Below are 15,811 nucleotides of genomic sequence, written 5' to 3' on the forward strand. Positions count from 1 at the left end.
TAACCTTTTTTAAGTTACTAACATATATTTGAATCAACTTAGTGATGATATAAGTTAAGTTATGAGCATAAATAATTATAATTCTTCTGTGATGATGATACTGATGACTTTAAAATGTAAGTAAAATTGTTTAGCTTAATTTCAAAAATTTTATTAAAATAAAAGCATCCAAATATGAAGACTCCTAGATAATATTTTTGCTCAAAATTTTTTTATTATTCAGTGGTGCTTGGGCTTAATATTGTCATCGTAATCTTGGGGAAGTCCGTGATACATATGGGGATCCTTATGATCAACAAAGGCTACGTGACGAACTCTTTCAGCTTCGTAGTTATCTTTGTGATAAATGGTGCTGTAGTTCTTCCAGGTAGCAGGTTCAGTCTTACCAACCTTAGAAACGAAAGCTCTCAAGGTATCGTTAACGAGTTGAGATTCCATGTATTTATTAATATCCATATCACCAATAGGGTTAATAGCCTTTAAGGGTTCATGGGTGTTGGTGGCAGATTTCCAGTGGTTTTCAATACCAGGAACGTGCCATTGGTTAACGACAGCGACGATCTTCTTTCCAGGAGTATCTCTGTAAAGAGCATAGAATAAGTCAAGATCCTTTTGGTCGACAATAATTTTCTTTTGGTAAGGAGCTAGCTTTTCGAAGTATTTAACGAACCAGTTAGTTCTGAATCTATCCATAGATTCAGCATAAGCTTCACCTCCAACAACATCAAGAGTGGCGTAGTTATCGAAGTGTTCTCTTCTCCAGAAAGAGTTATGGAGAGCTCTGTAACCGTAGTATAATTGGGAGAAGGGGTCTAATCTAGGTTCGACCTTCAAGGCAGAGAGAGTGACATCATCAACTTCCAATCCACCAAGGACGACAGGGATATTTTATTTATTGGCTTCTTCGATGGCAAACTTCATTTCCAAGCCAGGAATGAAAGGATGGAAGTCATCAGGGAAAGCTATTTTTATGTAAAATAAATAAATTAATACAATATTTATCACAAAGAAAACAAATTAAATTAAAAAATAAATTTTCAATCAGAAGTCTGTCTGTTTGTCTTTGACTTTCAAAACATAAAATTTAGATTTAATGTTTTTATCTGAATAAATTATCTCAAAATAAAGAAGAATGAATGATCAAAATAATTTTATTTAAGTTTCAATTCAAATAATCAAAGCTGTAAATTCTAGCAGATGATGTATGTAGTTTTTATATTGGATATCTTTTTTTAATTATATTTGCTTTTTATATTTTATTTGTTTGAAAATTTGCTAATACCAAACAAACAAACAATTAAATTTTTCACTTCTCTTATTTCAAATGAAGTACTTAAGAAACAACACTACCAATAGAAATGATAGGCGTGCCAAGTAGTAAATAAATTATTTATTCGTCCAATAAAATCAATATCTCCTATCAATGATAATTTACAGGTACTTCAGACAGAGATTTTAAAATGTTTATTTATAAAATCCTGCTTCTAAAATAAAATTTCTTTTTATTTGTTTTTTACTTTCTTTATTTTTCATTCATTAATTTGTAATTAAACCTTTGAAAATAAAAGGTCATGAATGCTATTTTTTAACTATTTTGTATGTTTCCTATTCATATTTTAGTCCATTGCTAACAGCACCTTTGCACCTAATAATTTTTATTTAACTACACATCAACTAAATTTAAATTTTATATTCTCTGATTTTATCTAATTGTCATTTTTAGAATCTAACTTGTTTTAATGCAACTACAGATATTTAATACTGATTCTTTTATTGTAAATATTGATTCACTCTTGCTTAAGTTGCAGTAGTGCTAGTATAATTTGGTAGATCACTCATCTTTTTTTTTGATATCCATATTTAAGTCTTAATTTTTCTTGCTTGTGCTTTATGTTTTGTTAAACTAGTTAAAATAAAATTAATTACCCTTGAACCAATTAATAACAAAGAGCCATGAGTAGAACTTGGCCTTGAAAACAAGGTTTCTGATGGTATTGTCCAAAGACAAAGTGTAAGCTTGGCTTAATAAATCATTATATCTGTTGAGTTCTTATTGGCATTTAACATCTTAGATGTTCTTGGCAAGGTTCCACCATTCCTTATTGGTTTAAACAAATACAGCATCAGGCTTTTCTTTTTGGACCAAATCCTTAGTTCTGTTGGCTAATAAAGTAGATGAATTGGTGGTACCAATAAGATATAAAGTTCTTCCGTTTTAAGGATCCTTCAAGACAGTCAAAGTGTTCTTGAAAGGGTCGAATCTATTAAAATAATTTAATTTATCATAAATTACAATAAATTTGCATTGTTGATTTCATATATTATATTTTGAATATAAGAGCTATTGCATATAGATTTATTAAGAAACCTTATAGATATTGCTTCTTTATAAATACTTTTTATTTTTTAGGTAACAAAGAGAAATGACCTTCACATCTTTCTTAACCTAAAAGCAAAAAAGAAGCGAATTTCAATTCTCCTTCACCTTTAATTTTACGCCCTTATATGTTCAGGATGGCCAATAATAGCCAGATAAGCGAAAGTAAGTATTACCTTGTACCAGCTCTAAAAGCAGCACCAGTTTCAAGATTAGGATTTCTTAAAAATCTATGAACAGCACGAGCACTAATCATTTTGCCTTATCTTTTATTTTTCCTTATCTTTTTACTTTTCTTTGGAAATTTTAATTTATTTTTATTAATTTTTTTTAGTTTTCTTCTTTGTTTTTCCCTCCTTGCATTAATGAAATTAGTAAAAAAATATATGAAATCATTTATTTTTCCTTTTAACTAAAGAGAGTTAATCGTCTATCAATAAACAATGGAATGGATTGATCATTTAAAGATAAAAGTTTTCTCTTCTTTTTGTATCTTGGATATCTTATTTGCTGATAATTTGTATCTAAATAAATAAAAGCTACAAGGCATTTTTTATTAGGTAATAAAATTATAAATATTATATTTAACTTTCTTTAACTCAATAATATAATTTATAATTAATATATTTTAATAAAAAATTGTTATATTTTATTTATATTTCTCAATTCTTAAATAAATTATTAATAGTTAACGTCCATTTTAAAAAAGAAATTAAATTAATTTAAATTTATTTCAAATTACCTTTAGTTATGTTTTTATTGAATTTAAGTAATACTCTCTACAAATTAGTTATTTATTAATTTTTATTTTAATAAAAACAATTGAAAAAAAAATAATCGACTACTAGTAAAATTAACAAAATGATTTTTTATTAAATTTCAAAAAGCAAAATTTCAGCAAATCATAATTTGATTAAATAAAAATTAGATTAAAATTTTAATATTAAGTTGAAATGAAATACTAATAATTTTAAATATATTTATATATATCTAATTATTTATCATTTAGTATAATTAAAAAGAAAAATATATTTTATGAAGAGAGATAAGTGTGTACTATTATTATAAACAAAAGATTTGATACATTAAAATAACATTTATTAAAGTATTAAATTTGAAAATGAATCAGGTTATACCTGCTTTACTCCTTATGCATTATGTAATATAATAATTTTTGATTATATTTGATACATTTTATTAGAAAACAACATTTGATATTATGTTTGGGTTGCTGATAAGATTTTTTATAATTTATTATTTTACTTATAAAAATATTGCTCAAGCTTGAGACTCATTGTTAACAGTATTTCCATTTATATTATTAGAATTATGAGTTCTATATACGGAGGTATCGTTCTCTTACATTTAATCGAATTCAGATACTTAATGAATTTATTCTCCAGAATTTTTACGGGAATCTGGGTGAGCCAAGCCATCACGGATAGCTTTTCTTCTTTTGAAAGCAAAATAGAATGAAACACATGCTCCAATAAAGCTGAGTGAAGTTAAAACTATGAAAGTAATTAAAAGGGCTTTCTTTGTTGTGTTTTAAGAATTCAAAGTTGCGAATTTATTAGTTATCTAATTTATTATAAATTATTTAGTTATGATTAATTTTATTTTAATTTAATTTATTACCAAAGATTCATTGTAGTCCATATTGTAAAGATCCCAGTTATATGGTACGAAGCATTGATCTTAGACATGATACTTATCGAATAACAAATTATTAGTGAAGAGTAAATTATGCTTTATTATTAATGAAAAAAACATTAATATAATTATTTTAAATTTTGATTTAAAAATTACTTGTTCATTTTATGCCAACTTAACAGTTTTGCCTGAATCAGGTTCTACTAGATAGTAAGAAGTAGCATCATCATCAGAAGTAGATTAAGCTTAAGGTGACTGGAACATGGGTTATCCATTAAGCTTAATATTATCTATTAAAGTTTAATTAACATTCTTGAAATATAAGTCTGAAACGAAAAGACCATTTCCAGCAGCAGAAGTAACATTCATCATGCCTTAAATAGTATCATAGAATTTTTGAGATTCTGATTTGCTTGGTTCATATGTATATTTGTAAACTTCTTATGAGTTGTGAGTGGTCTTAGATCCTTGAGATAATTTCTATATTCTGCCATACTTTTCATTCACTAATGTAAGGGAATCACCATCCTCTATTTTTGTCTTGAAACCAAATCCAAGACTACCAGAAATCTTGTTTAAAGTAATAATTTTAATATTGATTTTTTACTTAATAATAAAGTTACTGTTTGATTTAAGTAATAAGGAAGAGCAATACTTTGGATGCTATTAGTGTTTGTGCTATCAGCAGACCAAACGGTGTAGTATTGATATAATTGAGTGCTTCCTAGAATTTTTTGAATATTATTGACATTTGACATTTATTCAAGACCTGTGTTTACCCAGTATACCTAAGTAGATTATAAGTTTGCTGCTTATTACCAGTTGTTTAATTGCAAAAGCTTTCTCTTTTAGTCAATCCAAGGTTAGCCACCATCGACTTACTTCCAGCTTGCCTAAAAATAATTATTAAATAAAAATTTATTTTAAAACAATTAAATAATAAATGTAAATTAAAAAATTACTTTTTTCATCAAGTATAAATCTTAGTAACCCCAAAGTAATTCTTGTGAAGTTTTTTAAATATACATTCCGCCAAAAATTTCCTCAACAACTATGTGCTTAAGATAATCCAATATAATCTTAGCATCTTCCATAGAAAGCTTGAAATCATGGTAAATATCAGATTCATCGTTCTTAGTGATTTGTAAGATCAAATCATGAATTGATGACCAGGTCAAGATGGATCCAAGATTTGTATCTAACAAATTTTAAATACTTTCAGGAGTGAAAGTTATATTTTTTTGGTAAGCAGTTTATGTGTATGTGTAAATTTCAGGTAAGAGCTTTTATGGAAGTTTGTTCTTTTTTTTATATAGAAAATTAATTACATTTTTAGTTTTTTTTCAAAAATTTACTTGAGAATCCCAATATTTAATGGAAGGAACGTTTTCTTCAGGGTTGAAGTATTTAGTTGGGAGGTTATTTGTTACATCACCAAAGAACCATTATTTTCTACCTAACTCATATTATGTGCAGATAGAAAGACATTTATATTAAGTCTGGATATCAGTTTGGAGTTGACTTAACAATTTAGCATAAGGGGATTTCTCTGTATTATATAAAAAGAATGCTAACTAGTAATCCTAGAGTTAGAAGTAGGTTAGAAGATTCTTAAAATCTTAGCTGTTTTAATTGCCTGTTAATAAAAATTTTTTAAAATATCTTAAATAATAATATTCTTAATAATTTTATTACCTATGAATGCATAAATAAAGGGCAAGTTAGCGCTAAAGCTTCTAACAACATTGTATTATTGTAAACCTCTTTCGGTACACATTTTTAACATAGGTAAAACAACTTCATCTTAGAAAAGAGATTCACACTTAGTGCTTTTACGAGATAAATAATTATAGGCAGCTCTACTGTATAGGTTACCAATTAATACATCAGAGAAGATATTGAAGATATCAGTAAAACCTCTGTACATAAACCAAGCTGAGGTAACAGTTTCCTAGCTACCTAATCCAGGATAGGTATCGTTCTTCAAAATAAGGTTATTTTCAAGGTTATTCAAATAAAGGACTAATGAAGGAACCTTATTAATGTTGTACAGTTTTAAGCTTAAATTAATAAAAATAAATATTAAGTAAATATAAAACGTAATATGAAAATAAAATTTATTACTTAAAGTTAATGAGGCCATAATTGTCCTTGTTATTATATAAATTGGCCATATTGTAGTAACTAATTAAGGTGTATGTCTTACCAACGGTAAGAGGAGACCACATATCTCCAGTTGCTTCATTTATTTAAAGAAGGTTCATACCATCATTAGCATTAATAGGAGAAGGAGAATAAATACCAAGTTCAGCATAAGTAGGAATAGTTGAATTCAAAGAATTAAAATCGAAACTGAAGGTTTTAGGATTCTTATCATATTTAAAGATTTGTTTTCTTGTTAAAATACCTTAAGCCCATTAAGAGCTGACTAATTCAGAGTTACTGCAATAAGTACCAATACCTTGACATGCAGAAGCACCATATTCATAAACGGCATCAGAAATAGTACCATTAAGGAGCCATGATAGTTTGTTAAGCATTGAAGATTTACCTGCCAAACCTAACATTTAATCATCTCTTAATTAAAAGTAGTTTTAAATGGCCTTGAAATTTGGGTGGTTAGCATATTACTGGCTGAGTACAATAGAGACCCACTTAGCTAAAGTTTATTTGCTATTTAAAAAAACAAATTTAATTTTTTTAAGATAATAAAAAATAAATAAATATTTTATATTAAAATTATAATTTCAACAAATAAAACTAATTTCAAAAAAAAATAAAGTTTATACTTTTTCCAACCATATTAATCATCTTCCCACAACTTATCGATAATTTAAGGCTAGATCTTCAAAGGGTTGAAAACAACTTTATAAGTGTACTTTTAACTTCCGATGTTGAAAATTTGCATCATTTTAGCATAATAAGTAGGAAGAGTATCCATCATCTATTTCTTCAAGTTGTATAAATAGAGAGGCATTTTTCTTGCAATAGGAGCATATATTTCTTCATAATAGCCTTAAAGCATACCCTAATTAACAGTCATCAAAAGTTCATTTTGAGATTTGGCAAGTTAGTCAACTGGTTCAGTTAAGCTTTCATTTTTATAGTAAGTAGCGTATCCACCTGACTATTTAAATTAATTACAAATTTTTAATAATTCAAATTAATGCATCAATAAAAACCTAAAATACTAAAATCTTAAAGAATTCAATATAAAACTATTGTTTTCATTTATTCCTCTAAATATTATTACCATTTTAGTATAATATTTATTTGAATTATTATTTATCTTAGGTTACATCTAAATTGAAAGAAAAATATCTTATAAATCTTAAAATTAATATATTACCCCAGTTTGAAGTGTAATATTCTTGAAAACGATATTGTGCTAATAACTGTAGGCATTACCATCTTTCAAGTTCACTTTATTGCAATTCAACTATTTTTTATTTAACAATACTTTAATTTCTTTATCCTCTTTTCTAAAAGACTGATTGGATGAATGAGCGTAATAATGCAAGCAATTAAAAAATAATAATATGAAAAAAATTCAATTAGTATAAAATTTTGTTTTCACAAATCGCTTTTTCAGCTAAAAGCATCACAATCAAGTCTTCAAGTTTAATTTTAATTACCCCAGGAGGCATATTTTAAACAGTTGTATCTGAAGGAACATCAATTGAGAAGAATTTTATTGTCTTATTTAATTGTAAATCATTGTAGCCAGGATAATCACCCCAAACTTTCACATTGGTGCTATATTTTATAAAATAGACAAAGGAATTGTTAAGATGATTTTTTTCAATATGGAATTCTAAAGAGGCAAGAATTAAAAATGAAAATGAGATATCAAAATGCAAAAATAGTAAAAAAAATAAATATCTATCGCATTTTTAAGGTAATTAATAAATTGAATGAATGTATCAATGATATTATTCAATTTTATTCAAGCAAATTATCAATACAATAATAGTCTTTTTGGTCTTTTTATTGATTTAGAATGGTTTGTTTTGTTAATGCCAATATAATTTGATTGGCACTTAGTAATATGAAATGTAGAAGCGTATTTACCCTGTAAGTTAAGAAATGCTATTTATTGTTGAAGTAACTTAATCAGACATATAGAAATTAACTACAATGGTGGCTGATAGCAAAATAGCTGTAAGTGTGATCAGCGCACAAGTGATATTCTTTTAAGTTTTGTATTTCATAACTTTCTTTTTTTCTCTTCTTTATTTGCTGTTTTCTTTCACAAGATAAGGTGAAATATCAAAGTTTTTTTAACTTTTTTATTATTTCCTTTTGCCTTATTTTCTTTTACAATTAATAGACTTCACTGAAATACATACACACTTAATCATACATAATAAATAGAATGATTAAATGTAAAAATTATTGAAGAACAAGCATTCAAAATCACTGCATATATTATTGAATCAGTCTTACGCAGGCTCAATATATAAAAAATTCCTTTGATTTTGTAATATTAACTTAGTTATAATCCATATCTAAGTCAAGCATGAAGAAATATCATACCCTTAATAATATTATTAACTACTTAGAAGATAAATTTCTGAATTTTATTTTTCGACTCTTTTTGATATTCAAACTCTCATTAGTAATTCTTCTTCTTTGTTCCATTAATAAAATTATAACTCTGCATATTTACCATAAATTTTTAAAAGATCTATACTCCCTCTCCATTTGCTTAGCATATGTTATATTTATATTTTTGTGTTTTAGACCGATATTATTTATTACTCTTTCCTCCATTATTATCTCATAGTAATCTAATTTATTTCATGATTTAGTTACAAAAGAAAAGAATGCTTAGATATTATTATGTACTTAGGCTATCACGTTTCATACTATAAATTAATCTTATATTATTTTTTTTGACATTGATTTTTCTCAATCATTAATTTCTTCTTTTAATTTTTATATTCAACTTGTTTATTCTTCTTCTTTACATGCTTTCCCGTCATTTGCTACCTCACTTTATTTTTGCGTAATTTATTCTTTTATGCATCATTTTCTGTTCTGCCATTCACCAAAATATTTAAATTCTTTAGCATGCTAAAAATAAAAAAAATATAAAAATAAATAACATTTAGATAATTTACACCACCCTTTCAACAATAAAATTTATAAAAATCAATGAGTAATTTAATTCCTTAAATTATTTTCCCCAAATTTTAAATTTCAAAAGAAAAGTTTCAAAAATTTCAGATTAAAAAATGTAAGCAATTCATCAATTTAGTTTGGTTTTAAATAATATTATTTAAAATTTATTGCTAAGTCTTAAAGCTAAAATATGCATATAATGAAATTATAGATTTATTATTAGACAGGTTTTATTTAAGCAAAATTATCATTGTAATTATTTTCAATTAATTATTATCAAAACTAAAATTAATTATTTTAAAATTTACTAGCTTGAAATTTTAAATTCATTTTTGATTTATAATTTTATACTCAAAAATAATAGAAAATAGAATAAAAAATTAGGTATTGATATCAATAATCTATCATTAATTTTATTTAATATTTTCAAAATATTTTAAGTTTATTTTATTATTAAGAAGAATTTTAAAATATTATCTTCATTATCTTTTTCATTTTCTCTCAATAAATAAAAAAAAGTAATTTGGTTATATGACCAAATTATTAATTTAATAAAAAATAATTAATAGATATATTAATTATTACTAGATCTATTAAAAACTCCCTCTTTGGCTTTATTTGAAACAAGAGTCATCTCAAAAATAAAAACTAAAATAGAAAGATCAAAAATTGTATAAACAATTAAATTTTAAATATTCAGTACAAACATTAATAATATTTTTTTAGTTAATATTAATTTAGATGTCAACCTTAATAATTAGGCAATAATGAAATTTAAATTATTTAATCTAGAAAATTTTGATCTATGAATTATTATAAAAGAATATTTTCTACCTTCTAATTGTGAGCTATTTATTGCATATGATATTCAATAATTATTTAAATTATTTAACAAATTAAAATGACAATTTTTTAATAATAATTATTTCATCTTATTATCTAGAAATTGGTTAAATTCATTTAAATTTAAAAAAAAAGGTTTTTTCAATTAATTTTTTATTTTTATTTTAGTTTAATATTTTAAAATAATAATTTGATTAAATATAAAACATAAAATTTGAATAAAACAGTGAATTTTTATTTTTTTAAAAAATAAATGAATATTTTTTTACTATTACTAGATTATTTATTTTATAATATTAAAATTTTATTTAATTATTTTTTTTATTAAATTATTTTTAAATTAAATTAAATTAAAATTTATTTTTTGAAATTAAACTTTTTTCATATTGATTGATTATTGCTTGTTAATTTATTAAGTATCTTTTAGTGCTGCAAAGGAGAATTATATTAATAAAATGTTTAGTTAAACTCCTTATTTGAATTATAGCATCTTGAATCCCATAACTCTACTTAACTGAGTTGGTGGGGTTTTTCAAGAGATTTAATTGATGTTATTTTTATTTATTGTGAAAAGTCTTTTTAAAAACTTTATTTTTCATTTAAGCTAGTTTGCTCTATAAATTATTTATTTGTTTATGAGCTTTATTTAGCTTATTCTTAGATACTTTAATTTAATTTTTATTTCAATGAGCTTCCTTGGAAATTTACTTTAATGTTTACAATTCTTCGTGGCCTTGTAGGAGATTAAAATGGTTAATAAAATTTTGTTTATCTTCTTGTTTAGTAAGGCATAAACTTTTTATTATTGATGACTGTTTAATTAGCTTAAAAATCTGAATCACTATTATTTTAAAGTGTCCTATTTTGATATTTCGACTGTTCTTAATTTGCTTAGTCATTATTTACTATTTAAAATTTTGATTATTTTTCCTAACTGCAGATTTCAACTTTTGACAATTTATTTTTAAGCTCAAAACTTTTAGATGGAAGCCTTTCATCACTCTCAAGCATACTTTATTCTTTATCATCATCATTTATTTAATAAGTTTTTTTGATACTATCTTACTCTAAAAGAGTTGCTTGTTTTTCTTATTATTTTTACTTTTTTAAGTGGTTAGAAATACTCCATTCAATGTTACAAGTTTTGTTAGGAATTATTTATTTTATTTTATTTTAGGTTGTTTAAGGTCTTTGAACAGATTGATTTTAATCAAAATAAATTGAATTATCTCCACATAAATAATCATTTTACTGACTAATATTTAAATCTGAAAATTGAGTTTGGTTTTTCAATTCTTTAAAATTATATTTATTAAAATTTTTAGTTAATAAGCTATTTTTATCAACTTCAATTTCATCTCCTTGTTGAATCTAATTAACAAATTTTTTTTGATTATATTCTTTGATTTAGTGTAAAATATTTTGTATTTCTTAATCCTTTGATGTTTAGATAGCTTTATCATCATAGTTGATAGATGATGAGAATCTTTTTCTACTTTCAGTAGGAGAACTTAATTGGGAAGATGCAGCACTTTATTTTATATTTATTTTTTATTTTAATGCAATTATATCTTTCCTTTACCTAGCAGCAAGTATTTATTATTATTTTTTATTTTCAGGCGAATAAGACATATCATTTTCTTAAGTGAATATTAGAGAAGAATTATATCTCCAATCTGTTGTTGTTATTTTTTACTAATTTTTACCAAATTTTGTTTTTAGAAGTCTCATCAAAGAATCACTAATTGCTTGATTCTCTTCTATACTAACTGGTAAATTAGACTCATCAATTTTGTAATTTTTTAAGTGAGATGTTATTTTTTTTTCTTACTCTTAGCATATTTGCATTTTCTTTTACAATTATTTCTCAATTATTTCTACATCGTTTGAATTTATTAATTAACTTCTTAGGTTTATTTTTTCATTTGTAGGTTCATTCTGATCCTCCTATTCTGGGTAAATAAATTATATTTTAGATTATCTTTATCTTCTTTTTTATTTTTAGGTATTGTTACGAGAAGAATTCTCTTCTGTTTAACAGTTTTAAAGAAAAACTTAATCTGTTTAATTGTTAAGATTTATATTTTTTTTATTCAATTATTATAAGCTACTAGAATCATCAGATAAAATTTTATTTTTTTACCTATTTTAGGAGCTTGAGGTATACATTTAATCAAATTGTTTTTTATAGTTTTTTTTATTTTAAATTATATTTTAATTGTCATATTAAAGCTCTTTAGAATTCTTGTTATTATAACTATCATTTAAATAAAGCTACTTTGGTAAAATATAGTGTCTTTAATAATATTCTTAATAATTATCTGATTAAATGTTAAAATCTTCTATCAAATTGTGTTTATAAAACTGTACATATTTTGTATCTATTTATTTAGGGCATTCTGCAAGACCTTCTGAGGAAAATTTAAATCTATTATAAGTATGGTTTAGATCTTTTGTATTTGTCACTTAATTTTTAATCAAAGTATCAGAGCTTTTTTGTATTTCTATCGACTAACAGTGCTCACTAAAACTGCTCTAGGAGGTAGAGGAAAAATTAGATGACTTCAGACTAGATACTCTTTTAAAATGATTAGGTTCATCTATTTGAGATTCTTCTACTTAGTTTAAAAAAATATATTTTTAATCTTTATCACATTAATCATTTCTGTCTTGGCTTGTATTTTCTTAATACAAACTTTTTTTCTTTTAAATGCAATATTCTAAAATTTTTTAGTTAGAAAATATTTACTAGCTAAATTCTACATTTGACTTATTTTATTCATCGTTAGATTAATTTATTTACAAATTTTTATCATTATTTACATTATTTTAACTATTTTTACAGTCAAGCATATTATTTTTAATTTCAATTTATTATTTATTTTAATCAAGTAAAGCCAACAAATTAGCATAATTTTTATTCAATTATTTTTATTTATTAGGATTTTAGGATTCAGAATCATTTTATTGATAAAATTAATTATTTGGTTTTTAAAAGTTACTTTAATTTATTATTAATTCTAATTATTCATTTATTTTGATGCAAGGTTAATTTTATTACTAACAAATTATCTAAGGCGATTGAGTTTAAGATTAATATTTTACTTGTTTTTTTATAGGAGAAATAATATTATTTTAAGAAGATTGTATTGATTAGTTCTATTTTATAATAGAAGTATCTCTACTTCTTACTTGTGGTAAAAATTACATATCTTAATGTCCATTCGTTTATGATTTTGGTTAAATTTAGCATGAAAATTCTTTAATTTAATTTGTGTCTCCACTTTTTGATCTCTTGTATTTTGATAATCTTTATTTAATTTGCTTTATTTCCTGCTATCTATCATAAAAATCTAATTATTTGCTATTTCTTCTTACTAATTCTATTGGTTCCTAATCTGCATGGTAATAAACAAGATTTTTTTTGGGATAGACTCCACTTAGAAATTCTGAATGACCTTAAATTATTTTTTGTATGTTTTTCAAACGAAGCAGCCTCCAATTTATTTTTTCACTTATAATTTTCCTATAAGCAGACTTATCATAATATTCATTAACTATTCTCTTGAAAAAATGCTTTTGATACAATTTAAAAGTATATAAATCAAATTAATTTTAAAATCTATTTAGAAGTTACTTATGTTTTTATCTGAAATATTTATGCTTTCTAGCTTGTACATTCTATTGTAAATAATTATGGTTTATCATCTAATGCATCAACTATTTTTTAATTAAAATTGGAGTTAATACATATATATTATTTTAAACTATTTACTATCACAACATATTTCGCCTTCTGACAATGTAGCTATCTTTAAGAAAGAAGGATTAAATTTAAAATAATAAAAATGTTTTAATTTACTTCTAAAGCTTTTTTTACTTTTCTTTCTTTCATTTCTTCAATTTAGTCTTTCTAAGCTAATTTTTCTTTTGAAAAAGGATTAGGTTATCTTTCAAAATTTATAGACTTGCTAACTTTGAATTCTCCATTTATAATAATATAAATGTAAGGACTTATTTTATCCTCTTCACACAGCAAAAATCCTTTATTCACTTTTAATTTATTTAAATAGATCATCGAAGTTTCAAGTTATCTTCTAGAGAATAATTCGAAAATCTTTAAAGACTTCAGAAAGTTAATTTTATTTTGAACTTCTCTCTCTTCCATATCAGCTAAATAAAAATTAATGAATGGTGTTAAATTATAATAAATTAAAATACCATTCAAAATCATTCTCAAAAAAATTTTTAATCTGATTATTTTTAATTAGTTTATATTAATATGTGAGAATATTGAGAAAATATATATTTTTTTCACATAACCAATCTAAAAAGGGTTGGAGAATGCCAATTAAAATTAGGCTTTCAAAAAAAAGTCATAACAATTTTGTATAAATGTAAACTCTTTTATATTGAATAAATTTGCAATGAAAAAAAAGATTTAATATTGATCATTGAATTTATTTGTAGAACAAATAAAATTAAGATCTAGAAAAAATAAATAACTTTATAATAATTTACCTATGATTTTATTAAAGTCTTCTTTTTCAAGAACTAAAAAATGCGAATCTTCCTTACAAATTATCCCAGAATTTTTTTTTTGATCTCTCAATAAAGCAATATCTCCAATGCTATGTCCACATTCAATTGTATTAATTTCTTCTGTAACAATTATTTATTATTATTCACCCTTTGAGTTTATCTATGTTTCAGTATGATTGACGATTGTGCTTACCTTCCCGCTAAGCAGTACATAAAATCTATCAACTATATCACCTTAGTTAAAGAGTATTTCATCTTTTTTAAAGAAGCTATAAAGCATATTTTTGAAAAACTATTTAGTTGAATCACTTCCTTTTTCTTCAATAAGTTGCTAAAAAAAGGGCATATCTTTTACTGCATGTTTGATGCAAATTATATCAGAAATTTTTCTTTTTGAAGGAGGATTCATCTTTATTATTTCGATAACGGTCTATTATATAAAACTACATTAATAAATTGTTATTATTAATGAAAAAATTAATATTTTTTTGCTAGGTTTCCATCAAAATTTGCTGAATTTTCATAAAATTGTAAGTTCTAATAAGTTACGTTAATAAGTTCATCATGGTTCATTTTGTTTATTCTCTCAAGTAAATCAAACCCACTTAAACTATAATTTTAACGTAATCTTGTAACTTCAGAGCTACTTAAGTTACTACTTGAGTACATAGTGTTAAAAATATTGTAAAGAATTTCAAATTAGCTTCAAAATGAATCTTTAGCAATATTCTGCAATTGTTTACTGTATAAAATTTTATGATATTTTAATTAATTTAATATAGTAACGCGGTATTAAAATTAATCATTTCTCTAACAAATATTATTGATGATTATTCAATAAAGTTGAGAACTAATTTTCAATAATGCTTTCATCTAAATCACTTACTTGAATTACCTATCTCAAAAAAAAAACAAATATTTAAAATATTTTTATTAAAAATGATTTTCTTTAAAAAAATTCTTTTGTCTATTAAAATAGGATTTATTTATTTTATTTAAAATATTATTTTATAAGAAAGAGTTATTTACTAAAGTACTGTTAAAAGATTACCTATTAAAAAAAAATTTTTTTATCTAATGTTTTTAATCATTTTCAAAATAAATTGTATTAAATATTAAAAATATAATGTCTTTTTTGCTGAAAATAATATTTTTCTTAGCAAATTTTAATAAAATGACTTAATATCTAGGAAACTTTTTAGGATGTTAATTTTTTATGCTTGTTTAGAGAGAGATGTTAACATTAATTAACTTCTAAATTTTTATAAATTC

The 15,811-nt window shown here is 23.7% G+C and overlaps 4 protein-coding genes across 4 annotated transcripts; all 4 read right to left on the reverse strand. All coding sequences in view use genetic code 6, as the record gives it.

Moving 5' to 3' along the window:
• Positions 1–219: 219 nt before the first annotated feature.
• On the reverse strand, positions 220–2,633 carry TTHERM_00046440 (TraB family protein; the record flags this gene model as incomplete). The annotated part of the gene is made up of 3 exons (XM_001014639.2): positions 220–962; positions 1,927–2,261; positions 2,554–2,633. 3 exons carry the CDS (start codon positions 2,631–2,633, stop codon positions 220–222), a joined length of 1,158 nt encoding a protein of 385 aa, XP_001014639.2.
• Positions 2,634–3,655: 1,022 nt separating this feature from the next.
• On the reverse strand, positions 3,656–8,241 carry TTHERM_00046450 (CD36 family protein; the record flags this gene model as incomplete). Its single annotated transcript, XM_001014640.2, has 12 exons — positions 3,656–3,958; positions 4,016–4,126; positions 4,187–4,600; positions 4,654–4,923; positions 4,993–5,331; positions 5,386–5,666; positions 5,726–6,090; positions 6,155–6,703; positions 6,820–7,157; positions 7,380–7,469; positions 7,666–7,786; positions 8,102–8,241. 12 exons carry the CDS (start codon positions 8,239–8,241, stop codon positions 3,656–3,658), a joined length of 3,321 nt encoding a protein of 1,106 aa, XP_001014640.2.
• A 2,137-nt stretch (positions 8,242–10,378) lies between these two features.
• Positions 10,379–12,222, reverse strand: TTHERM_00046460 (cyclic nucleotide-binding domain protein; the record flags this gene model as incomplete). The annotated part of the gene is made up of 2 exons (XM_001014641.2): positions 10,379–12,057; positions 12,141–12,222. The coding sequence occupies 2 exons, from the start codon at positions 12,220–12,222 to the stop codon at positions 10,379–10,381; spliced, it is 1,761 nt and encodes a 586-aa protein (XP_001014641.2).
• A 1,379-nt stretch (positions 12,223–13,601) lies between these two features.
• TTHERM_000046469 (cyclic nucleotide-binding domain protein) lies at positions 13,602–15,208 on the reverse strand (the record flags this gene model as incomplete). Its single annotated transcript, XM_012797373.1, has 5 exons — positions 13,602–13,717; positions 13,773–13,809; positions 13,860–14,170; positions 14,519–14,969; positions 15,089–15,208. 5 exons carry the CDS (start codon positions 15,206–15,208, stop codon positions 13,602–13,604), a joined length of 1,035 nt encoding a protein of 344 aa, XP_012652827.1.
• Between the last annotated feature and the right edge of the window lie 603 nt (positions 15,209–15,811).

Source organism: Tetrahymena thermophila, assembly GCF_000189635.1.
Source record: "Tetrahymena thermophila SB210 genomic scaffold scf_8254659, whole genome shotgun sequence".
Classification (NCBI taxonomy): domain Eukaryota; phylum Ciliophora; class Oligohymenophorea; order Hymenostomatida; family Tetrahymenidae; genus Tetrahymena; species Tetrahymena thermophila.